Source organism: Miniopterus natalensis, chromosome 12, assembly GCF_054644295.1.
Source record: "Miniopterus natalensis isolate mMinNat1 chromosome 12, mMinNat1.hap1, whole genome shotgun sequence".
NCBI classification, from domain to species: Eukaryota; Metazoa; Chordata; class Mammalia; order Chiroptera; family Miniopteridae; genus Miniopterus; species Miniopterus natalensis.
In genome coordinates, this window is record NC_142092.1 from 29,068,305 (window position 1) to 29,096,214 (window position 27,910).

General features: G+C 39.6%; 1 protein-coding gene across 1 annotated transcript in view; it reads right to left on the reverse strand.

Moving 5' to 3' along the window:
• KDM4C (lysine demethylase 4C) overlaps positions 1-27,631 on the reverse strand; it is a 308,354-nt gene extending 280,723 nt beyond the window's left edge. Inside the window, exons 1-2 of the mRNA XM_016214253.2 lie at positions 27,494-27,631; positions 3,949-4,109 (exon numbers count right to left, since the gene is read on the reverse strand). Of these exons, the coding sequence (XP_016069739.2) occupies positions 3,949-4,092 (144 nt within the window). The 5' untranslated portion in view covers positions 4,093-4,109; positions 27,494-27,631. The remainder of the gene's footprint in view (positions 1-3,948; positions 4,110-27,493) is intronic.
• Positions 27,632-27,910: the final 279 nt, after the last annotated feature.

Here is a 27,910-nt window from a genome sequence, read left to right on the forward strand (position 1 = left end):
ACATAGTGGTTCCCTGATTATTTCTAGTACCCCAACCGGCCCCATACATAGTTGTCACAATACTATTGACTATATTTCCTATGCTTTACGTACTTCCCCATGACTATTTTGTAACTACCGATTTGTGCTTCTATGGACTGTAATTTAAAATCTTAACACATCAGATGTTCTTACACAGGAAATGGAAGCACAACATACTGAGAATTTTATAAGATTTACATTTAATTAATCTAAATGAAGGAAACTCATTCCTCCTAAAGTTTGCCTTCCTGATTATATCAAAATAATATATATTTTATATCACCATTTCCCCAACCCCAGCCTGAGTCCAATACCCAGTAGAAAATTTTTTCAACTTATCTTAAAATAAGTTGCTATTACTACCATCTACTTAGTGAGGAAAGAGCAAGAGGAAGAATAGTGCTTCCTTACAATCTTTCTTCACTTTGAGAGCATAGATCGATATCTGTACTTGCTAGGCTATTCCTGAAACTACATAACCTGCATAACCTATGGCTCAGGAGAGTCTATGTCCAGATTACTGCTATGGAAGAATTTCACCCATTTTATATATAATAATGGTTCATCATAATTTTCCTCCACAAAAACAATACAAGCTTTACATTTAAGGAGCCTGTCACTCTTTTCACTTTCCCAACTTGACCACCAACTTTGTAGACAGAAAGTTAGGGAGTCAAACCTCTCACTCTGGAAATAAAAGTTAAATCTAAAATATAAATCTCAGAGGGAAGTGGGGGGAGGAGAGATTAACCAAAGAATTTATATGCATATATGCATAACCTATAGACACAGGCAACAGTGCAGTGAAAGCCTGGGGAGAAGCAGGGTGGAGAGGGTCAATGGGGGGGAAGGGGGAATATCTGTACTTTCAACAATAAAGATAAATCTTAAAAATAAAAATAAAATATAAAAGATGTTGATAAAAGAAAAACCAAGACAGACTGTAATCTGAGGCCAAAGTCACTTCTTGAGGAACTAAAGAACTACTCAACTATTATCTTCAAATAATAAATCAAGACCAATTCATTAAATGGTGAATTAGCAAAGACTCTCATGAGTGGCTCTGTTCCCCAGGGCTAGCCCTCAAAGCAAACTAGCAACATTAATAGCTTTGACTTTTACAATTTGATTTGATTTAATGCAGTTTTACACATCTATATTGCTGTAAGGTCCAGAAAAAGAGGGGAAGTAGGTGAAACTGAGTTTATGTGACTTGATAGAAAACATGGCAAAGATTACTAAAAACAAACAGTTCACTGTATTCCTAATATAAGTAAAAGGAAATTTTCACAAGCTGAATAAATGAGTATCTCCAACTTGCTCAATGAGTTTCACCTTTAAAAAAAGCCTGGACCCAGGTGTGTTTTGTTCAACATTCAGAAAACTAATTGCAGTTCTCATTAACTTCATTCAGTTCCATAATGCCAAGGGTGGCACAGGTGCACTCCGTGCCTGACAATACCTTATGAGGGTAGTTGCTGCTTCCTCTTCTCATGTTACCAAATATGCCACCCTGTCACTGGACATTCACTAATCTCATTGGAACACAAGACAATGTATGTTTTCAAGAAATAAAAGGGGGAGAAAAACAGGACAAAGGACTGCATTCAAAGCTCAGAGAAGGGGACAGTCATCCCCAACTCTCCTCTACCCAAATAAAGCCCAAGTTCTTGCTAATTCGTGAGTTTATGATCAAATTGTGTTTGTCAAATGATTCTAAAATATCATTCTCTTCAACTAAAGAATGACTATTCTCCTCCAAGATAATCTGGAAGTGCTGCAGTCCCAAAAATGGGATCTTTAAAAGAGCTAACCCAATAAAGTGGTTAAACTAAAGATCACTCATCTGAGAAATTTATTATAAACCTTTACTTTACCTTCCTTCTTTATCTCTCACGCACCCCAAATAAACCTTCACTCAACTTAATTTCCCCAAATTTTAAATCTGTTCTAGGAGGCCCCTGAACCATACGTAACAGAATGACAAACTTCAGGGGATAGATGCCAGAACAGTCCATGACCTGAGTTACAAGCAGCAGCAGCAGCCACATGCAATAGAAGGACTTGAACACTGACCCCCGCAGTTTGGGAAGCTCTCTTCAGCTACTGTCTGCTCTCTACGCTACTGGACCTTCCCAGTAGCAGAGATGGGGATTCCAAGGAGAACCCAAGGCCCACCCACAGTCAAGTGGGCTCTGCCAGGGCTCAGGAATTTATGTATGGGGCTGACAAGTCTACAGAATCCAGATTATAAACTTAACATTTAGAATAATAATAAAATGAGGTAAACGCAATAAAATGTATTCTTCTGAGGGAAATTTTTAAATTGAAATCGATTTCCAATATGGAAGGGACACACAGTCCATCTCAAATTGAAGTCAAAGGAGAACAATCTCTCTCTTTCAAAGCTCTAACTTTGGGTCTATAGGTACAACTCCTCTGACCCTGACCTTATCACAATTACCCTTGAGAGGACTCCCTGCTGCTGCTCTGCTTCCCCCAATGAAGTCCTTCTTCCCATAAGAGCCACAGTGATTTTTTCAAAATAATATCATAAAAGAACAAATAATGAAACAGCGACCACGTCCTCCTCTCCTCTGCTTTAAGACATCAGTGCTTCCCACTGCACTTACTATGGCCAGACAAGCCCAATACCATTTGGCCCCTTCCAGGGCTCTCACCTTACTCACCACCCTCTTTCCCTTGCTTACTTAGCCCCAACTCCACAGACCCCCTTCCTATTCCTCCCATACGTGAAGCTCAAATCAGCCTCCAGGCCTCTGGATTTGCTATTCTTTCTGTCTCCACATCCTGAAAAGTTAGTTTCTTTACATCCTTTGGGTCTCTGCTTGAATGTCCTTATTCATCACCCTAAGATGCTACCACTAGAATATAAGTTCCATGAAGGCAGGAACTGGGTCTGCTATGTCCCCCCATCTCCTCCCACATGTGGTATAATGCCTGGTACAGAGTATGCACTCTCCACCCTTGGAGAACATATAACTGAAAACAAAATAAAATAGGCAAATCTATAAGAGAAAGAAAGCAGATTAGTGTCTAAGGCTGGGTGCATAGCAGAGAATAAAGAATGACTGCTGATGAGTATACATTCTTTTGGGGGTGAAGAAAAGTTTTGAAATTAGATATGGGTGATGAATGATGTTCTGTGAATATATAAAATACCATTGAATTGCATACTTTAAATGGATGAATTGTATGGTGTGTGAATTATAACTCAATAAATCTGTTAAGTTTTTTTTAAAAAGAGAGAGCCTGGCCAGTGTGGCTCAGCAGGTGAGTATCGACCTGTGATCCAGGAGATCGAGGTTTGATTCCTGGTCAGGGCACATGCCTGGGTTTCGGGCTCGATCCCTAGTCGGGGGCGTGCAGGAGGCAGCTGATCAATGACTCATCACTGATGTTTCTCTCTCTCTCTCCCTCCCTTTCCCTTCCTCTCTCTGAAATCAATAAAGATATATTTTTAAAAAGAAAAGAAAGAGAGAAAGAAAAATACAGAATGAAAAAAGAGAAGGAGAGAGAGAGAAAAATAGGAAGAGGGAGGGAGCGGAGTAGTAAAGCTTCAGGTTAATAACTGTCCTCTATGGGAAACTGATGAAAGCTATGAATACACTCACACATCTAAAACGCATATATTGATATCTTTGGTTTCTATGAACTGCTTTTGGTGGTGGTGTTTGTTTGTGTGCTTGCTTTTTAAAAAGGCCCTAGAACACAACCTAGAATAAAGAATTAAAAAATAAGATTGTTATTCTTTGAAAAAAATCAAATGCTCTATATAGATTAACAAGAACAAAGATTTAACAAATATCTTCCTTTGGAAGAAACAATTTCTCACATCATGAAGACTAAGAGCATAACTGAAAGGCCAAGTGATCATTCTAGTTTAAAGGATGTGAGAAGAATCACCTTTGCAAGACCGGCTCGGTGGGCTCCTTTAGACTCCATGTATGCGAGGTATTTGTTGAACTCCCGGAATTCCTCCATGGAAGGTCTGAAGGTCATGATCTTACAGCTGGGGTTCAGACGACTCTCCACCTCAGCCACCTCCATGATGGCTGGGGCAGTCTCTGCAGAGAAGAGGACACAGTCATCAGCAATGAATTATTACATGGTTAAGACAGGTCATCATTTCTCCCAAATGGCATGTAAGCTTCCCTAGCAGCACATCTTTTAGTTAGTTACCATTCCCTTCTACCACCCCATTATTATTCCCTCATCTCTCTGGACTGCCCCGGGGGGGGGGGGGGGGGACGACGACGACACAAACAAACAAAAACTGTTTCCTGTCCTTCCAGGCCACATTCCCACCCACCTCCCTTCACATTTCTATAGGTACACATGCCCAAATCCATGGGCTGAAGAATGAAAGTCTCACCCCTATACAGGATACACATAATCCTTTGGAAGCAACCAGATCAGTCATAACTATCATGGCCTTGTCCATCACCACAGCCTGTATTATACTTTATGCTCCAATAGTACTCGTGGATTTGTGCTTCTCTAAACAAGTACGGCTCTCTATGCCTTTGCTCAAATCATTTCCTCCCATTGGAGCCTCCTTTACCCATGTCCTTTATCCATGTCCAATTAAACCCCTTCTTATCTTCTTCTCCACTGCCCACAGACAAGCTCATCTCTCCCATGTAATTTGTAAAGGCTCCCTATACACTGTGCCCCATCCTAGACAGACCCCCAGCTATAGCATTCTCTCAATAACTTATCATAGATAGCACCCCCAGAGAATCACATACACTCATTTTGTTCGCTTTATCTATTCAATCTTAAATCCCACTGCAATCTGACAATCCCATCTACCAGTAAATTGAAATAATTCTGGAAAAGGTTGCCAGTGACTTTCCAATTGCTATATCCAATATGTTGTTTTTAGTCCTCTTGGCAACCTCTTTGAAGGCTTTAAAATGGAACAAGCCCTCTCCTGGCACAACTTCTGCAGAGGTTGGGACACACCCCATCCTCCACTCACTCTAATACCGTCAGTCCACTCTCTGGAACTCCTTTCTGTGCTTCTCCTTGGCCAAACCCTCAGCCCACAAAAGCCATCCTCTTCCCCTTCCCCCAAGACTTTCTCTCACCTACAGCACTGAGTCCAGGCAACCAATCCTGCAGACTACAGTTTAACTAGGCTAGCTCAATCACTCTCTCCCTTGAACTCAGAATTGGGGAACAGAGGGAACCATGAGGGGCTGTGGCATTCATTGTCTTCCTCTTGCGTAAACAGAGAATGACCGGAGAATGGTAATGAGCAGACACAAGAATCAAGAAAATGCAAAGCCCTAAAAAGAAATTTGAAGGGGAAAAAAGGAAAAGAAGAAACCAAGCCTCAGCTATTCTAGGCATAATGCAATTCATATGGCAAATGCTTGAAGAGTCTGCATCTTCAAGAGACTGCATAGTCAGGAGGTCAAAATCTACATTGCAACAGGCCTTCCAGATATGATTAAAATTCTTCTCATATGAAGAGACTTGAGTTCAGAACTGGGCAGAGGGAGAAAAGAGTTGGAGGCCTATATAGCCCATCCTTCTTGCTGCAACAGATCTAGCAGAGGTAGTTTGTTTCTTAGGTAATGGTTCTGTTATAGCACAGTAAAAGCTAGGATAAGCAGAATAGGGAAACTGAGACAGTTAAACAGCAGTTTGCAGCTACCCAATAAATCCTATCTTCCTTAAACCAAGGACACTTAAGGGTAAATGTTTTGCATTTCTCCTCCCCAGCCAGAGGATAAATACCTTAAATCTCACTTCTCAGGGAGACAGATAACAGAAATCCAATTAGTGCCATTTGCCAACCATACCCAAGGACAGACAAATTAAGAATAGCCCTAGCTGGTTTGGCTCAGTGGTTAGTGTGTCGCCCCGGGACTGAAGCCTCCCAGGTTCAATTCTGGCCAAGGACACATACCTCAGTTGCAGGCTCAATCCCTGAGCCCTGACCAGGGACTATGCAGGAGGCAACCAATGGATGTGTCTCTCTCATATCGGTGTTTCTTTCTCTCCCTTCCATTCTCTCTCTGAAAAGCAACTGAAAAAATATCCTCAGGTGAGGATTTAAAAAATAATAATAAACCTCATTTTGGTACATCAGCAAAAAGCTGATGGATGTTCTACTGATGGATGTTCACCCCAAGACCTCCCCTAAACGCCCAGCCTTTAAAAAACCCTGAACATGAATGTCCCAATTCAAGCTCTCCTTTTCCCCTCTGAGGGGACCCCACGAGACTTGCAACCAGGGGAGCACTGGGTAGTGGCAGCTCATCCTGGGCTTACCCACTGAACCTGTCTCCAAGGCCCCCTTCTCCCTGACTTCCCAGTGAGCCAATGCAGCCAGCCTAGACTCTCCTGTTACTTTGTCTCTGCTCTTCCTTGTTTCACCATCCTATGTATATTTTTGCTGCAGCCAATAAATTCTTGCTTTATTTTCTACACTTTGCCTCTTGATTGAAATCTTTCCCTCAAAAAGACAAGAACTGAGGTCTCCCCATCTCCCCAGTAGCAGTTCTGGCACTATTCCTTACCCCCGGTTCATATCTAAGACGGTGTGTTCATGGAACAAATGCAGCAGTGACTTCCTGCTCCCCAGATCTCAGCCAAGGTGCTATAATCATGTGCCCTGATTCTTCAGTGTTCCATTTGTAGCAAAGATGACAGTTCCCTTGGCAGCCCCTCCAGCAGTGGTGTTCTGGAGACATCCCAGGGGATGGGTCTCTGGGGACCCAGACACGAACCTGCTCTCCAACCTTCAACAACTCCAATAGCAAATCCCTTTCTGCTAAAGTTAATCAGAGCAGTATCCATTATCTGTAACTGAACCATGACTGATAAAATGATCAAATATAAACTGGTTACAATGGTGAATGTGAAAGAAACCTGATATACAAATACCAGATGTGAATCAAATGAAGGTTTATTCATACCTGTTTGCCTTTTGCCAGCAATCCTTTCTAGTAATCAGTTGCCTTTCTAACAATCAGTTGCCTTTCTAATAATCGGTTTCTTGGTGTATCTTAATAAAATTAAATTGAATTACTCAAAATTCATTTGGTAGTACTGAGTACAGTTACTAACAGCCATTTAACAAACCAGCCAGCCACCCAAAGCTACTTATTCTCACTGGTTACTATAGCAGCTCTCAATAACCTGCTTGACAGACTAACCACATAAGGGATACTACTATATATTGTCTCTGAAAACACCACTGCTGCTCAGAAACAGGCGAGGTTAGTAAGCTATACCAGTTATATCATAAGTATCAGTTGAATTGCAGGCTCACCAACCAACAGTGTTTATTTCCAATCCAACTTATGCCAGTTGTGCCATTATGTGATATAATTAAATATTATGTAAATAGATGAAGTATGATTATAACAATGTTAATGTTTCTACAAAATTTAACTTGAATCTTTTGGAAAGATCCAGTAAAGATAAGATGATTAAAAAAAAAAAAAAAGGATGTTAAATGTAGTATGGAAACTGCAACAGCAAAAGGTTACAGAGCAGTGGGATTTGTAAAATCAAGGAAGACTCTAACTCATATTTCTTCAAGTGTCTTAACTCCAATTCTACGTTTAAAGAAAAAAGAAACTGAAAGTGGCAGGTGCTGCATAATGACTGCGGTTTATGTTAAGAGAGGACATGCAAGACACCAACCTTTACTCAAAGAAAAGACTTTGCCCTACAATCAAAAATAGGCAAAGAAATGTATATGTTTTAAACAGAAATAAAATAATAGATGTATGTAGCTTTCTTTGTGATTTATATGTTTAACCAACATAAAAACTACTCAATAACTTTTGTAAAGAACCTTTCTGTGTATTACAAAACAGGCATAAAAATAATGCTAAGGTAAAAAAATGACAGTCTTTCACCTGGCCGGTGTAGCTCAGTGGTTGAATGTTGACCCATAAACCAAGAGGTCACCGGTTCAATTCCTGGTCAGGGCACATACCCAAGTTTCAGGCTCAGTCCCCAGCAGAAGACATGAAGGAGGCAGCCAATCAATATTTCTCTCATTGATATCTCTATCTCTCTCCCCCTCTCCTCCTCTTTCTCTAAATAAACACATATATATATTTATATATATATATATATTTTTTTTTTTTTAATGAAACTTATATAATACATTTTTTTAAAATATATCTTTATTGATTTCAGAGAGAGGAAAGGAGAGGGAGAGAGAGAGATAGAAACATCAATGATGAGAGAGTCATTAATCGAGCCCGCAACCTGGGCATGTGCCCTGACCGGGAATTGAACCCTGATCGCCTGGATCCCAGGTCGACGCTCAACCACTGAGCCACACCTGGCCGGGCACATATATATTTTTTTAATTGCCAGTCTTTCGTCATGGCTAAACATAACTATTCCATTTCCCTTATCTCTTCGATACTGTCCGGACCTCTCTCCACCACCACCACCCCCACCCCCGCTTCCAGCAACTTTAGATAAAAGTCAAATCAATGAGGGAGTTTAATTTGAGTTAAAGAAAATACAAAACTCTGTGGGCTCATTCTTATATTTGTTGCTATTATAAATAGTGTTTTTTTATTTTTCTTTAGAAATAACTTCAAACACAGAAAAATTGCAGGAATAGGAAAAAAACTTATATATACTTTACCCAGATTCATCTATTAATATTGTATCATATCTGCTTTATCAATATTTGTATTCTTTCTGTCTCTACTCTACACTGAACCAAAAAAATGGGGAGGGTGCTGTAATAAACCATAAATTCCTAACTTGGCAGATCATGTTGGGTAGTCACGCCCCAGGCCCATAACTTCTTTACTGAAAGATTTTTTAAGTCTGCCCTGTCCGTTGTTCTTGTGCATCTAGGTTAACACACCTTTACAATACCAGAAGTAACACCTCTCGCAAGTGTAACCACTCTCCAGAGAGCACATAATCTTAACTATCCTGTAATCTAATTCCTACCTTGCTTTCTCTCACCTTCATGAAAGCTTCCTTGCCTTCCCTCAATTTCAAATTCGTAAAAAACTGCAAAACTGTTATTCTCATATGAGATCTTGCTTCCCGGCAACTCTCATCAGTTTTGGCTCAAATAAACTCTTATAAAATTATCTACAGGTTTGGGCATTTCTTAAGTCAACAACACACACACGATAAAGTATATAGGGTAGAATATTGTGTGCATATATGTATATACAATTTATTTTTTCTGAATCATTTGCGAGTAAATTGCATATATCATGGCCCTTTACCCCTCAAGTTTACTGTGCATTTCCTAAGAACAGGGGTCTACTCTTACACAGAGACAGTAGTTTTCAACTCCAGTAAGTTTAATATATATCCAATGCTTGTATCTAATTTCTGTATTCCAATTTTGTCAAGTGAACCAATAATATCCTTTATAGCATTTTTTTCCCTCCAGTAGGGAATTCAGTCTAAGATGAGGTACTGAGTATAGCTGTCATGTCTCTTTAGTATTCTTTAATCTGGAACATCTTCAAAGCCCGTCTTTGTCTTTGACATTGTCATTTCTGAAGAATATAATCACTTTGTTTTAACATTTAAACTTTTTTTTAATCCTCACCCAATGATACGGGTTTTTTTGTTTTGTTTTCGTTTTATTTTGGAGAGAGAGGAAGGGAAAGGGGGAGAGAGAGAGAAACATCAATCAGTTGCCTCCCATACACACCCTGACCAGGATCGAACCAGCAACCTGGGTATGTGCCCTGACCAGGAATCGAACCCATGACCTTTTTGGTGTATGGGACAATGCTCCAACCAACTGAGCCACGCCAGCCAGGACTTAACATTTAAAAGAAAATTTTTTTGTTTTAAATAAAATATTCTTATTTTGGTATAATATGCTTTAAGCTAAATATATTTCCTTTTATGGCCAATACATAAAAATGCCATTTTGAAATTAATCTCATATCCAGCTACCTTGCTAATAATGCCTTGTTTCCAATAGTTTATCTACACATTCTTTTTTATTATTATTGATTTTAGAGAGAGAGGAAGGGGGAAGAGAGAGGGAGGGAGGGAGAAAAGGAGGAAGGGAGAGAGGGAGAGAGAGAGAAACATCAATGTGAGAGAGAAACATCAATTGGTTGCCTCCCACACGCGCCCCAACCAGGGATCGCTCCCACAACCTGGGTATGTGCTTAGACTGGGTATCAAATCCTCCACCTTCTGGTACAGGACAATGCTCCAACCAACTGAGCCATATTGGCCAGGGCTGTCTATAGATTCTTTAATGATTCTATGAAAATTATTGTAGAATAGTGATTTTGTTGTTTCCTTCACAATACATATTCCTTTTATTTCTTTCTCATCTTACTGACCTGGCTTGAAAATCTAGTGCTAAAGAGAAGTAGTGACAGTGGAATGTCTAATTATAAAGGGGATGATTCTAACCTTTATTCCTCAGAATGTTTACTATATAGGTACCGTTTAACAGGTTAAAAAGTTCTGTTCTATTACTTTCTCCAGAAGGTTTTTGTTGTTTTTTGTTTGTCATGTTTTTAAATTGCAAATATATGTAGAATTTTATCAAATGCTTTTTCTGTATCTGTTATGACAGGTTTTCCCCTTTATTGTAATTAAATATGATTTATTTATTTATTTATTTTTGGTTAATCTTCACCGGAGGATATTTTTTTCATTGTTTTTTAGAGAGAGTTGAAGGGAGTAAGGGAAGGGGAGAAAGAGAGAGAGAAACATCTATGTGAAAGAGACATATTAATTGGTTGCCTCCTGTACACATGCCGGCTAGGGCCGGAATCAGACATGCAACCCAGGTACATGCTCTTCACTGGGTATCGAAGCCATGACCCTTCAGTGTGCAGGTCAAAGTTCCACCGGCCAGGGCTAAATATGATTCTTAGGTTGAACCCATCTGTATTACACAACCTGATAATGATGTAGGTTCAGAATGGCACCTGTGAAATTATACATGCTTGTATTATATTTTAGGTTTCATATCTTCATAAGTGAGGCTAGCTTGTAATTTTCCTTATTCCCACTGACCTGGTATTAATACTTGCCAGTCTGAAAAACCGAGTTGGGAAGTGTTCCTGAAGGAGAATAACTTGGACTTTGTGAGGGTTGGAATTGAGTGTTATTTGAATACTTTGTAGAAGTAGCCTACAAAACTATCTGAACCTGCTATTTTCTTTGTGGTAAGACATGGAACTACAGAATCAATTATCTTTTCTTAATTAATATGGATATTTTTAATTGATTTTAGAGAGAGAAGAAGGGAATAGAACCAGTGATTTCTGGTTAGAACCAGTGGTTTCTGGTTCGGCTGGGGGATGTTCAACCTCTGAGCCACACGGGCTGGGCCAGAATCAAATATCTTAATTGATATATTTCTACTACTTCTTGAAACCATTTTAGAACTTATATTTTCCTGGAAAATGATACATTCAGATCATTAACATAAAATTTTCATGGTCTCATCTGTAGTTCAGTATTCTTTTCAGTCCTAATGTTCTTGTCTAATTGTTCCCCCCAAGGTGAGATCTATAGCTCTCATCACTCTCAAATCTACATACACATGGCCCAAAGAACAGTTAAGAACCACTGGACCAGATATCAGCCACAGAAGTGGGCTGAGCAGTGATTCCATAGATACCTGGAGGTATGACCTCTCCTAAGCACTTCATTCTTGTTAATGTTAAGTCTTAGTAACCTTTGTACTTAGGAAATTAAACAAATTCTGTGTTCCTAAACACTGAGGAGCACTGGTTCAGTCAATCCACAGAAAAATAGGAATGAAAGTGCTTTGATTTTTAAAAGTTTCATCTTTTATTCTTAGAGAATGTTCTTTCTGCTTTGTTGGTGGGTTTGTTTTTAACATAACATTAGATGGTAAGTTTTCTTTGATAATTTTTATTTTAGAAAATTAAAAGTTGAAAAGCCTATGTCAGTCCAACTTATTTTTTTAAATCTGGGAGTTTGGGAACCAGGGAACTAAATGATCTCTGAGGTTCCTTATGGCCCCAATATTATATGAGAGAGAGAGGAAGAGAAGGTGGAGGGGTGGAAGGCACTAATTATTTACATTAACAAAAATCAAGTAACTTACTCAAGTTCAAGTCCTTATTTAACCTAAGCCTTCTTGGTTTCCAAGCTTATAACTCTACAAAACCCCCAACCTCCACCTAGATACAGGAATCTTCTAAATGTAACAATCTTAGCAAACTATTCTCAGCAAAAATGGCTTCCACTTGCAAAACACTTTAACTTTAAATTCTTCAGCTTGAGAAATAACTAGTCCCATCATTTTCCTCCAAAGCATGTATGTTTTCAGAGTTTTCTAACTATCCCTCCTAAATCATTCATTCAAGTGACAACCCTATTTCTACAAAGATTAATCAAAATATTTACATGATAAAATTCTTTAACTTCAAGGACAAGGAGACAATAAGGAAGAAAATACTACTTTCTTATCTTAGGTTGGTAAAGATAAGAGAATTATCTCAAAAAATGCAAAACACAGGCATCAGCTACTGAAAGAGCCACACCCTCTATGGAAACACTAAGGGAAGTAGGTCACAAAGTCATCCTAAAATCCTAAGACTGCCCATCAATACCTAAAGAAATGTCCAAGCAGAAGTAGAAGAATCTTTGCATTACTAAAGGTAATGCAGCTAACATTTAAGCACTTACTATAACATCAAACTGACTCAAGATCAGAAAGCTTTGAAAAGATAAACATAGGCATTAACTGGGATTTTGCTGTAGAGAACTGAAGAGGCAGATAGGTGGAAAGGGAGGCTTAGATGCTTGAAATCTGCTTCCATCTGGCCCTAGGTGCAGAAGCCAAAAGTAAAAAAAAAAAAATCCTCCCAAGATAACTGCCTAACTTGACCAAAATCAAAAGAAAAACAACAGTAATAAAGATTGGACAATTGACCAGGAATTCCTTTCCCTTTGTTAGAAAGTGAAAATCCAGAAGGGTGAGGACTCCTAGCAAAATTGACAATATAGGCAGTATGTAACTTCAGACTCAAAGTCAAGGTACAAACATAAATGCTATAGGAGTTGTTCCTGGGGAAAAGAAAGGCCACAGATAGGTACTGTGAGGGAAGGCATAGAGAAGAGGTTAGTTTGAAATGGGCCTTGAAGGTAAATGGGATTTGGGCAAAAAAAGGTGAGCAATCCTTCAATGGTGTATAGGGAGCACACAATAACAACACTAACAGGAAATGTTAACTCATTTAATCCTCCTAAGGGCCCTACAAGATAAGTATTATTATTAACCCTATTTTGTAAGTGAGGAACTGGAAACCCAGAACAGAGTTCTCAAACTTTTTGGCCTTGGGACCCCTTACACTTTTTTTTAAATATGTTTTTACTGATTTTAGAGAGAAAAACATCAGTGTGAGAGAGAAACATGGATCAGTTGCCTCCTGTATGAACCCCGACCGGGGACGGAATCCACACAACCTTTAGGTGTATGGGACAACGCTCCAACCAACTGAACCACACTGGCCAGGGCATAAAACCATTTTCTAGACGATGAATAAAGCAATACAAGTGATGTATTTCTGAAAATACCTGTAAAGTTGAAGTATATTTTAAGTTGTAAACCCCAAGAAGGATGATTCATTTGATGTAAATGCCAAGAAAGAATTTATCTGCAGAGATGGACTCCCCATGGTCAACCAAGGTCCCAAATTCTGTGAATAACAGAAGTCTAGCAGCTACTTGCTGACAAGAGGTCCTCAAGTAATATGTACACAGGAAATAACTGCAGACAGAACTCTGCTTCCTGAACTGCTCTGCTTGTTTACCTGTGTGAGATGACCACTGAAGAGAAGCCCTGGTTTCATCTTTCTACTAAAGGACTGAGAACCACTACATCCAATCAGAACTACACAATTTGGACTAAACAATTTGGAAATTTCATTGCATGAAATTGGGAACTTGGGTGGGAATTTTCTCTATAAAAGATGGCCCTTTTGGGTCCTCTCGGTGGAGCACAATTTAGGTTGCTACCTGCATGGGTGTCTCCAGGGATGCAGTTACTTTTACTCAAGTAAATGCTATCCAGACAAGGTGTAAAAATCATTTTTAAAACATACAAACTTAATGTTGAATCTAATTATGAGAGGCCCTTATGAAAGGGCTACAAAAAGAAATTCTGAACAGTTTTCAATAAATATTAGCTCTAAAAAAACTTAATTCCCTATTAATTCCAATTTTTAAGAAAATTAAAAAGTTACACAAGAATTTGGGTCCAGAGAGAACCAAAAAAATGCAATCAATGCCAATTAATAATTCTAAATGAACAGAAATTCTCCTATGACTATGAATAATACACAAACCTGATTCACCTTCTAAATTCCTATGAGTATGCAGTAGAATTGATAAGGATGCACAAAACCACCAAAGAAAACAATTTCAACAATTTCCAAAACTTGCATTTCACATGATTGCGGAGTTACAACTAAAAGCTTTGACTGTCTCCCTCCAGAGGCCTGGGAAAGAAGAAATGCTTCCTGGCACCAGCAAGAGCTACCTGAGTTTCCCAGGTCCCCATGCCCAGACCCACCTCACCTGCAGCAGCTTCTGGCCACTGCATGCCCCCACAGCCCGTGGGCATCCACTGCAGGCAGGCTGGCTGGCCAGCCACACCTTGAATTCCAGAGTGAACCACCCCAGCACCCAGGGGTACCCTGGCATTAGGGGTAGAACCAAATCACCATCAGCTCTCCACTGAGATAGCATCTGAGCTTACCTAAACTATTTAGGGCTATCGGTAAATTACTCATTCTTAGTTTCAAATATAAAAACAAGGCCTAAAATGTCAAATATTTTTAAAACATTTAAACACAATTTAGTAAGCAAACTTTGAAATTACTCCTAAAGATTCACAATCACATATGAGGTATCAGCTATAATTAAAAAAAAAAAAATGGAAAACAGCAGACACAATGATCTGCCAGTCCTTGCTTGTTTCATTATTAATGAATGCAAAGAATACTATTTTAAAGAATTATGACAATTTGTAGAACTTTAGCAACTACCTGTCCAAAAGACCAACCTGAGGGAAAGGGATTTGCTATATTTTTATCCTATATGCAATGTTTGGCACAGTACCTTGCACAGGTATTTGCTGATAATTTATTCTCTTTAATCAATGTGTACTATGAGTTTAATTTTCCTCAAAATCTCAAATACTTAACCAAATTATAATAAAATATAAGACCAAACTCTCACTAATGTCCACGAAAATAAACTATCTAGACCATGTTTTGTTTGTTTGATTCATAATGCCACCATTTGCCCCGTCTTTCTCCATTTGCCTGGTCTTTTGGAGGGGGAGGCCCAGTCCCGCAACAACTCCTTCAACAGTGTGATACTGAGAGCTATCCTCATGGATAAGAATTTGAATACCAACATCTTATTAAAATAAAACTTTTTTTAAAGCCTTGCATTTACTTGATTCTTTACCGTGCTTTAACATACAATATTTCATTTTCATTCATAAGAGTTTCCTGATATTAGCAGGCTATGATTTTTCCCATTTGAGAGATGAGGAAACTAAGGCTCAGAAATGGAAATAACTTTCCAAAAGTCAGAAAGCAAGTAGGTGCCATGAAGTGATTGCCCGCTTAGCATCTCCCAGACCCAGATCTCAAATATAACTGACCTTTTTGCTAGGCTCTCCAGCTACCACACAAAAAGACAGAAAAAAGAAAAAAAAAACAAACCCACTGAATTTAGAAGAAATCTGCAGTACCAAGCCCAGATGGTTTCACAGAATTATGCTCAATTTTTAAGAAACAAAATACAATGTTATTTAAGCTGTTTCTGAGCACAAGAAAAAAATTAGCAAGCTTTAAAATCCTTTAAGAAGCAAGCCTAAACGAGCATTGGAAATCTTGCTCCTGGCATATGTCCTCAGTTTGGCTCAAATAAACTCATAAAAATTCAAAATTTAAAAAAAAGAAGCAAGTCTAAAATGGGTAACAGAACTTGACAACTGGCCTAAGAAAACTGCAAAACAATTTCATTTAAGAGTACTGATGAAAATTCCTTCAAAAAAATGAGCAAGCAAATCCAAAAGCACATTATAATAACAAGCCATGCCCTGGGGGGTATGGCTCAGTTGGCTGAGCATCGTCCCATGCACTGAGAGGTCACTGCTTAGATTCCCGGAGGTCAGAGCACATGCACAGGTTTCAGGCTCCATCCCCAGTAGGGGGCATGCAGAAGGCAGCAGATCCATGGTTCTCACTCATAGATGTTTCTCTCTCTCCCTCTCACTCCCTCTCTCACTCTAAAATCAATAAAAACATTTAAAAATATAATAATAAAAAACCATGACCAAAAGGTTATTCCAGGGAGGCAAGAATGGTTCAATAGTAGTACATTTGTTATATAACTTTTTGTGTATGTGTGTGTATAGATAAGGATATAAACACATGCACATATAAATGCTATCTAAACTTACACATATTCCCTAGCTCTATTCACTAAGCAACCCAATATCAGTAACACCTAGATCCTGGCTTCTAAATAGTTGGGGGTAGGGAAAGTTCAAGATGAGCCTAAATATCTCACTGCACCCAAAACGGAGTGCTCAAAGCATGAAGGGATATCTCAAAAGGACACAAAATCCCACTTGATGGGCTCCTATGTGCCAAATCTATCACAATTTAAGCATCAATATAAATAATACTAACAGATTATACTCAATAAAATAGAAAATCATAAATCTAAATTGATAAAAATAAATGAATTAAGAAACAAGGTATTTACATAGTTTTCCTAAAACAAACAGTAACTTTACAGCAGAGAAACACAGAAGGCTCTATCTTTTTTGTTTGGTTTTTTAATCCTCACCAGAGGACACGTTTAGCGAGAGAGAGAAACAAACACTGATGTGAGAAACATCCATGGGTTACCTTCCGTACCTGCCCCAACCAGGGATGGAACCTGCAATCCAAGTATGTGCCCTGACCAGGAATCGAACTTTGGGATCTCCCGGTTCATGGGTCAACACTCAACCACTGAGCCACACCGGCTAGGCTAGAAGATTCTATCTTAATCAAGCAATCAAAGTGAACATTACCAATAATAGAACAAAATGAAATTGTGTGCCATCTAATAAAATGAAATTAAGAGAATACAGCATAGCCCTGGCCAGTGTAGCTCAGTTGGTTGGAGTGTTATCCTGTACACCAAAATGTGGCGGATTTGATTCCTGGTAAGGGCACATACCCCAGTTGCAGGTTCGATTCTGGTAAGGGTGCATGCAGGTGACAGCTAATCGATGTTTCTCTCTCTCTCTCTCTCTCCCTTCCTCTCTCTCTAAAATCAATAAAAACAATAGGTTTGGGGGACTTATATAATGATAAAAAATAAACAATAGCACAGGATGTTCTAAAAACATGTTATAAAGCTACAACAATTAAAACATTGAGGTAATGATACATAGATCACTGTTTGGAATAAAATCAACCTAAATGACTTTCAATATTGCACTGGTTAAGTAAGTTATGGTACACACAATGTAATACTTTGTATTCATTTTTAAAAGATGGTGCTCTATATATACTCATATTTTTAAAATCACTTCAAAGTTACACTATTAAATTTAGAAAATATTCAGAACAGTAAGTATAGATACTATCATTTGTGTAAAAAATGTATACATATACATACATGCTTATAAAGGATATCTTATATAGAATATAAAGAATATCTCTGGAAAACCCTAAAAGAAACTGTTTAACTGTGGTTGACCAAAAGGAGGAAACTAGCTGTCTGATGGCCAAAGGTAAGAATATGTACTTTTCTTTTTCACTCGAGGATATTTTTTCCATTGTTTTTCAGAGAGAGTAGGAGGGAGAGAGAGAAAGAAACATCGAAGTTGGTTGCTTCCCACACGTGGCCTGAGGTACGTGCCCCTGGCCAGAATCGAACCCAGGACCCTTCAGTCCATGGGCCAACATTTTAACCACTGAGCCAAACCAGCTAGGACGAGTATACTTTTAAACCATTTATACCTGCTGAATTTTATACCTTGTTGTACACCTTGCATTGCCTATTTAAAATAATAAAATATTTATTTAACATACATTTACATAAGAAATTAAATAAAAATTTTAAAAAATAAAAATAAAATTATCAAAAGGAATGAGAAATGAATTTAGCTATCTCAGAGCCAGATTCTTTCTGCTAATGAAAGCTGCCTGAATGTTGCAGACTGAGAGGTCTCAGTAAAGTGTACAAATTTCAGGTGAGACTACCCTTTGAAATTTAAACAAATTTTTTAAATGGGTGAAATAAGCTACTTGCAAAAAATAATAATAATAAAGGCCTATACCATCAGTCTCCCACTCAAAGGATACTTGTGATCTTTCTGAGTGTCTGATAAACTCCCAAACAGAACAGACACAAGACTGATGTCCAACCAGAGACAAAGGTATGTCCTCAGGGCTGGAATTTAAACAAATGTCTGGTGAAAAAATGAGTTATAAGATGGAGATAATGAGAGAGCAAAAACAAAGGAATATGTGTCATTCTTTAACCTCGTTGAACAGAAGAAAATATATCTGCAGGAAGAATGTTCTGATGAGCAGAGGTGAGGACTCTTCAGTGTCAGAGAAGCCCAGCAGGTCAAAAACACCCTGTTCAGATTACTCCTCAACATTATACCCATCTCCATTTGCGGGGACCTATCATTGAACAACATGTGGTCCTTCCTGTGCTTTCCCATGGACCAAGACATTCTAAAAAGAGCCCTGAAGAGTAGACACATATGCTTTGGATCCAGGTTCTGGTTCTTTTTGTGAGTTTGATTAGGGAACAACACTAAAGACATTAGTTCTCTAAGGCCTGACATAGTCTGGATCAACTGGAAAAATTGAGATATCTCAACCTGTGATGTTACAAATGAGAAAAGGACTATGAAGTCCCCTAAAAGTGCTGTCACTCCTACCTACCTACCTACACACACACACACACCAAAAGGTCCTACCTGTTCAGCCAACTCTCCTCACTTTAACGTTTCCCTCTAATATAAAGTTTTCCCATTCCTTCTTTAAAAAATAGTAAATCAATATTTATAATACCGGTTTTGTCTGGCTATCAAATATATTTTTAAATATTTAATTTAATCTACTAAGGCTTGAGTGCTAAGAAACTAAATTTCAAACACAGATGCAGAAAAATTTACTGATGATTACACGTTCAAACCATCACTGTATGTTTCTTTCAATTTTGTTTGTAAGTCCCACTATAACTAGATATTTCCAAATTTAACAGAAAGATATCACCTAATTCACCCAAAACCTTCTCCATCCCCTCAACTCATGCCATACAACTGGGTTTAATAAGGAATATTAGAAGTTTCTAAATTATCGAGCTATGGGAAACCATAAATGAACATTCATTATCAACATGCTTGAGCAGGGCAGGGAGAAATGAAATTCTATTTCAGCAAAAAAAGATAAAAACAAGGCTTGGTAAGCTTTTGTAACTTAGACAGGAAAGGGGAAAAATCAGCCTCAGAGCGAAAACATGGATCACCGTGCGGTGCAAGATTACATACCATGAACATAGAATGTATGTCCCACCTGGGCAGGGGTCTCCAAAACACAGCCACTAGAAACTTGGGCTCTATCCATCATTTTAATAAAAGTGCTATTCTGCCTATTTGCAAATACATGTTAATGTATAGAAAATGTTTTTTTAACTGAGCCTTCCTAATTATAAATACAATAGTTTATTCTAAAAAAAAATTGTAATAAAAGAAAATTTAAATTACTAGTAATCCCACCACCAAGTTAACATTCCAGTGTATATTTTCTAAACACATGCACATTTATAAACATGCTTAAATACAACTGGGATCATACATTGTATACAATTTTGTATACTACTTTCTTTTCATTAAACATAGAAGGTTTGGACTTACCTAATATTTTTTAACATTCTTCCAAGTTATGAATATCATAGCATAGTTAAAATAAACATCTGGGCTATTTCTAATATTTAGCTAGCAAAATAGATAAGAGATCAATATTTCATGGTGGGACCAAACAGCACAAAGCCTTCTGATAAGTGAAGAAATGAAAACCACAGCTCTAGGGATCAGCTCTGGTGATCTATTAAACTGTGATACCCTTCCCCTGCCAAGCTCCTTAATTCACACATTCACAAATACTTACTGGTTTGCCTTGATCTTCTTGTTTTCATTTTAGGAATTTTCTTTGTTTTGGAAACAAATTGAGAGAACAAAACTAATGACAGGTCAGTGACTGACCACACACCTGTAGTGAGCTCAGCCAAGTAGGGTGAAAGACTGACTGCTGGCTATTAGTGGCCCAAAGAACCCTGGAAGACCTAAGGGAGTGTCAGCTTTAGATTTTTCTGAACCTGACCTTAACCAACCCTCCTTAAAGAACAGTCCAGAAGTTCTCAGCAGAAGGAACTTTCAGCAGTAGTCTTCTTTTAAGGGGGAAGGGGATGGTATTTGAAGCTATATTTGTACTTTCCATCAGAAAAAACTAAGAAATAGCAATTGTGTTTCAAAGGAGGAGGAGGGGCTAATAGAAATGAGGCATTTTCCTAATATTGTCTTAGAGATATGCTGTTCAAACTGCAGTCTGCAGTCCTACCCAATTTAGTGGGTTACATCAATATTTTTATATATAATATAAAACAAAATAGAAAATATCAGAGTACAGCACAGCTGGCAAAGATTTGTTTTGTGAAATTTTTGCTTCAGTTTTATATGTGTATGTGTATGTTGGGTGAGAATGGGTAAAATATATTTCCTATTGTGTGTCCTGATTTTAATTACCTTAATTTTTTCATGTATGTGAAAGTCATTAATTTGTGCAACACATGCTTCTAAGCACCTATAGTATAATGCTAGTGAGACAGTGGTGTGTTGGTGTGATATAAGTGAATAAAAATACTTGATGCCTACCCTTGTAGATTTCTTACATTTAGGAACAAACAATCAAATAATCACATAAATATAAGATTATAAACTGCTAAGTGTTATGGAAGGAAAAGTTTAGGCAATTAAGATAATCACTAGGAAAGCTGATTTAGACTAGGAACAGATGGGGTGACAGGTCAGCATTCTCTGACGAAGTACATTCAAGCAGAGACCAGAATGATATATGAAAAGGAAGAAAGTGGGAGGAAAATTCTGAGTGGCAGCAAATAGCACTTTCAGCAAGGGCCTGTCAAAATGAGGAAAAGAAAAGCCAGTGGACAAGCAGGAAAAGCAGACCACCTACAAAAGGCTTGGGGGGAACCTGAGATAGGAGGCAATAATACAGGAATTTTAAATGTCCTCAGGGCCATGAGAAGGATCTGATTTGCATTTTAAAAGCTCACTGAATGGAGCAGAGAGAGGAAGGAGGTTGCTGTAGGTACTGAGATGTTGCCAGGTAGAGACTAGCAGACTGATCTGATACATATTTAGGAAGTAGACGTCAAAAATTTGGTGATAGTTTGAGTGTGAAGGCTGAGGAACCATGAGGTGTCTGAGATAACTCCGGGTTTCCACAGTGGACAATAAGATGAGATGAATGAGAAACCCCAGAGAAGTAGAGCTGAGAGGAAAGATAGAATTCAACTTGTTACGAGTTAACATGTAGAGATGCCAAATTAGTAACTGAACTGGATGGAGATATAAAAAAGGAAGTCATCACCAAAGGGTTTGATGACACATTATTCTGTCTCTTAAATATTTGCCCAGAGTGAAGTATAATACAAACCTAGAAGAATCTAGAATAAATTTTATTTTTTTTATTTTTATCATTGCTTTTTAGAGAGAGTGGGAGGGCGGGGGGGCAAGAGAGAAACATCACTGTGTGAGAGGCACATCGATTGGTTGCCTCCCATATGAGCCCCAACTAGGGATTGAACCCACAATCCAGGTATGTGCCCTTGACCAGGAATCGGACCTGACACCCTTCAGTGTGTGGGCTGACGCTCTAACCACTGAGCTCACCAGCCAGGGCTAGAATAAATTTTAAAGATTCTGTGGAACAGCAGTTCATAAATACCATAGTGGCTGAAGCCACAGGGTATCTGAAAATATAGAGCAACAGTATAACTAAACATTTACACTCAATATAATACTCTTTCATGAAATGGTAGGGAATCGCTTGTCTACTGTGTTCACTGCTGTATGTTCTACATTTAAAATTTGAGGAAATATACCCACTACTAGGCAAAATAAACCATCCAGCAAAAATAAGACAAACAATGCATATAACAAACAATTGTGCAAGGAAAACCTCTGTAGTATTAGAAAACATACAAATACACTAATAAGGATGTTTCTCAGGGGAAAAAAGGAAAATGAGTTATTTAGCACATACTTAGTTCTCAAACCATAATAGTATCAGATGTTAGATTCTTTTCCTTAAGAATCAGCTCAATTTCAGTATGAGAGATTCTTCACCATTCCCTAGAAGTCCTTAGATATGAAAAAGAATCAAAATGTAATAAAAGATTTACACTGAAGCTATAGTAAAATCTCATCATTTATCTTAAAACAAGTTAGAAATTTACAAAAATGAAAATGGCAATTACTGACGATTTTTCTTTTTCCTCTAAATTCTCCTGTTTCCAGATTTTTTGTTTTTTAATTTTTTTTATTGGGTTTTTTTTTGTGTGTTTGTTTTATAGAGAGAGGAAGGGAGGAATGGAAAGAAAGAGGGAGGGGGAGAGAGGGGAGAGGAGGGGATGTTGTATGTGCCCTCACCGGAGACAGAACCCACAACCTTGGTGTATCGAGATGATGCCCTAACCAACTGACCTACCCAGCCAGGGCTGTTTCCAGATTTTCTAACAAACATGGATTTTTATTAAGTTTTTTCCCTGTTCACAATAGATAGGCTAGGATAAAATTCAGACAATGCGCATATACACAAAAGAGACAAACTGCACATAATTCCATCACTCAGAAGTAACTAACCACTTTCAATATTTTGTGTGAATTTTTTTCTGTGCATACATTGGGGTGGAGAGCAAACGGTGATCATAACTAATGACGTAATTGTTTAAGACTATGAAGTAGATTACAGAATGCTGCTATGGCTAGTATACAAGATCGAGGAAAGACTAACTGGAGGAAGTGACAACTAAGCTGAGCTATCTGAGGATAAGATGAAATTAACCAAAGACATACAGGTAGGGGTAGCAGCCTAAGCAGAGGGAACAAGAATGTGAGCGTGGTACGAAGCCCAACCCAGCTAAGGAACTGGAGAGAAAGAGGCCTTACTGAGACAGCTGAGAGTTAATACTTGATCCTCAGAGAAAGAATGGCAGGCCATGAAGAAGCATGGTGGATAGGCTACTTACAGGGACTGTTACCAGTGCTTAGGTGGACCTAATCCTTTCCCCTGCAAGTGTAGACTTGGATTATCAACATCTCCTCCCAAAGGGCAGGGAGAGTCAAGGGCAAAGAGAAATCTTTGGGGGGTCAGGAGTAGTAAAAAGACAATAATCCAATATTTTAAATATACATGTTAATCTCCACAAAACCTTCTAGATTGGTAAAGATAAAGAAGATACAGTGACTTTAACTATGGAACAACTCCCAAGAAATACATATTAGAAGTGGGGGTGGTAAGAAGAGTATTAGATATTTCTGATTCATAAAAGGAAATAAATTTTTAAAAGATTGAAAGACCTGAGTTAGATACTGAGTTTGATGACAGTATGGACTATAACTGTTTTATCACCATAACTCTAATTAAACACAATAAATAAATATAAAGGGAATAATCATTAACTGTATAAAAACTGTGCTAACATAAAGAGATGACCTTAATGACATCCAGACAATAAAAACAAAGCACTATCTTCAGGACAAAGCCCCATAGAGAGAATTCTGGTCTCTAGAGAAATGGAGTTGGAGTGGGGCAGGAAAGCATCAGTTGGCCCTTCAAAGGCCTAGAGAGAGTATCCTTGAAGACTATCCCATCCTTGCTCATTCAGGAAGCAAGGAAGGAAGGAATGTTTAACCCAGCAATTCCACCACTAAGTATATGCCCAAGAGTAAAGAAAACATACACACAAAAACTAGTTAATGAATGTTCATGGCAGCATTATTCGTAATAGCCAAAAAGTGGAAACAACCAAAATGCCCATCAACTGATAAATGAATAAACAAAATGTGATGTATCCATAGACTGGAATATTAAAAAAAGAATGAAACCATAAATAAAGCCATAAAAAAGAATGAACCACTGATACATGCAACAACACAGATGAACCCTGACAACATTATGCTATGTGAAAGTATCCAGTCACAAAAGACAATATATTATGTGACTCCATTTATATGAAATGTCCAAAATAAGCAAATCTATTGGGAGAAAGCGGATTAGTGGTTGCCAAAGGCTGGAGGGGAAGAGAGTTGGTGAGAAACAGACAAAACTGCTAATGGGAACAGGATTTCTTTTTGAAGTGATAAAAATATTCTAAAATTGATTGTGGTGACAGTTGCAAATACCACTGAATTGTACACTTTAAACAGGTGGACTGTATGGTATGTGAATTGTATCTTAATAAAGTTATTATTTAAAAAGAGGATATTTTGAGCACCTCAGGCACTATGGTAAACTGCTGGAAATACAATAAAAATAAATTTTTAAAAAACAGATTCTGTCTTCAAAGTTCTAATATTCTAGTAAGGGAGAAAAGCCAATCAAGAGGCAATTACAGCCAGCCGGGCGTGGCTCAGCGGTTGAGCATCAACCCAGGATCCAGGAGATCCGGGTTTGATTCCAGGTCAGGGCACATGCCCGGATTGCGGGCTGCAGCCGATCAATGACTCTCTTATCATTGATGTTTCTATCTCTGTCTCTTCCTCTTCCTTCCTCTCTCTGAAATCAATAAAGATATATTAAAAAAAAAAAAAAAAAGAGGCAATTACAACCCTGGCTGGGTAGCTCAATTGTTTAGAGCATCCTCCCGATTCACCAAGGTTATGGATTTGATCCCCAGTCAGGGCACATACAAGAAGCAACCAATAAATGCATAAATAAGTAGAACGACAAATTGATGTTTCCCTCTCTCTTTTCCCTCCCTCTCTCTCCAAAAACCAATAATTATCTATTTACTTATTTATTTTAAATATATCTTTAGTGATTTCAGAAAGAGGAAAGGAGAGGGAGAGAGACAGAAACATCAATAATGAGAGTCATTGATTGGCTGCCTCCTGCACACCCCCGACTGGGGATTGAGCCTGCAACCCAGGCATGTGCCCAGACCGGGAATCAAACCCTGATTGCCTGAATCTTAGGTCAACGCTCAACCTCTGAGCCACACCCAGCCGGGCATAATTTTTTTTTTTTTTTTAAATTAGCCGTGACCAGTGTGGCTCAGTTGGTTGGGTGTCATCCTGTGCACCAAAAGGTTGCTGGTTTAATTCCAGGTCAAGGCACATGTCCAAGTTACAGGCTCCCCAGTAGGGAACTGCAGGAGGCTGCCTATCCATGTCCCACTCTCACATCAATGTTCCTCTTTCTCTCTCCCTCCCCTTTCCTCTCTCTAAAAATCAATAAAAATATTTTTTTTTAAAAATTTTTAATTAAAGAGGTAATTACATCCCTGTAACTCAGTTGGCTAGAGCATCACCCCGATGCCAAGATTGCAGGTTCAATCCTCAATCAGGGCACATACAAGAATCAACCAATGAATACATGGGACAACAAATCTCTCTCTCTCTACCCCTCACCCCCTTCCTCTCTCTCTAAAATCAATTTTCAAGAAAAGAAGCAATTAGAAAACAATGAGAAAAAGAGAGAGACTATACCCTCAGGAGCACCTAACCTACCCTGGGTGATTCAGAAGGCATCCAGAAGAAAACTCAATATACCAGATTTTCATCCTTAAATAGAAATTTAAATCTAAAACACTTCTTTAAAAATTAAGTACCTGTTCAGCTTATTAAAATCTTCATTTTCATAGAATGGTAATGGACTTTTTAAAAAGCATTTGTGCAAGTGCAATGCTTAAAACTTATATTTTTAACTGTAGAAAACCAACCGATTAAAGTCTGTTAAGGTGAAATACATCTCCCGTTTAAATTGCATTCAATTACGAAGTTCGTGCGGTGCTGTAAAGATTATGTGCAAACTTTTCATAACACCTTAAATTGGGGAAAAGGGGGCGTAAAAACCCTGAACCCATGTCATACACGCCTAAACAAAGCGGGGGTGGGGTGGCAGAGGACCGGTAACGTAGAACTAGAGTAATGATCTTAAAGGAGAACCGAGTGCTACAAAGTAAAAATGAACCTTTAAGAATTAAAAGTCACTAATTTTCAAGCACAGCGCTTTCAAATTAAATTAGTAACCGTTGCCATAGAAACAGTGAAGCCTAGTTTCCGGGGGTTAAAAATAAAAAATACTGCAATTCAAGTGGGTGAAGTAGGGCAAAGTTTGGTCCGAACCTAGGTGTACAGAGCCCACCAGAAACTTCAACCGAGATAAGGGTGGACCAACTGCATTTCCGAAGCAGTGCTTCAAATATCACTTCAGGCGGTAATTTACCAAGTGCTAAAAAAAAGTTTGCCCTCCCTTCTCCAGGAGGCAGAACCAGACAAAACCCCTCCCAGGCAACGCACACAACCAAAGCCAGCCGGTGCCGACGTGCGCCGTGCAGCTCAGCCGCAGACAGCCTCCGAGTTCACCCGGAAAGCATCCGAATCTAGCCCTGCTGGTTTCATTGGCTGAGCCCCGAGGGAAAACCCAAGCTCGAGCTCGGAGCCCCAGCCTGCCTGGTCTGGCTCCCTCCTCCACATCTCCACCCCACTCCACGTCCCGTGCCCGACATTCCACGCAACCCGATCCAATCCCTATTTATTAAGCACCCACTGTCTACACCGCACTGTGGTTTCGGGCACTGCAGAAATGGCCCGGTGCCGGAAAAACCAAAAGGACAACCACGGGGGCTGAGGAGGAACCCCGGAGAAAGGCAGGCTGGCTGCCTGCGGCAGGGTGTCCAGGAGAGGAGCCCCCATCCTCACCCCGAGGTGGTGACAGTCCCAGGGAAGACATGGCCCCGAGGGGCACAGCAGGCCCTGTTTCCCCAAGTCCGCCGCGGACCCAGCTGGGAGGGGAACGGAAAGGAGTTGGCATCTCTGGACCACACGCGCGCTCCTCTGCCCCAAGGAGCGGGACCCCGACTCCGGCCCCCGGGGGACCACCAAGCCCAACACCGAACCCCCGTGAGGGCCGGAGCCGGCTGTCACTGGCTCCCGTCTCCCTCCCCTGCCACCACGGCTGGCGGCTCTCTCCCCAGCATGACAGTCACAGCGGCCGCGGACCGAGCGTCTCAGGTCCGGCGTCTCCACTCTCCCGGGCGCCGGCTACCCCTGCTGCCCCGCGCGGAGGGGGGCAGTACCGGGAAAATCGCCCGGGCCCTCCCCCTACCACCCCCGTCCCCGGGACTCTGGAAAAGCGGTTACCTGGCGCGCGGGGGGGAGCGAGGACGCGGCCCAGAGGAGGAAAAGGAGAAGGAAGACCGTAGCCTCCGGCCCAGACAGATTTAGGAAATTTGGGAGACTTGTTCCGCACTGGGTGACAGCTGCTCGCTGCGCACGCGCACCCGGCTCCAGACGCCGATCCCTCCGCGGCACCTCACCCTCCCGTGAAGGGGAAGACTGGCAGCGGAGAGGGCGCGCGCACAGCGCTAGCCCGCTCCCCCCGCGCGAGGGCGCGCGCGCCGTCACGTGACGGCTCGGGCTCCGCACTTAGTGAGTCACGTGAACTTCCAAATAGCTTAAAGGTGCCCCGCACCTTCTTACTTTGGGCTTAACCTCCCGCGCTGTTCTTAGCCTATGTTCGCTGTCGTGTGTCTTGTTCTCATGTGCACTTTTTCCCAG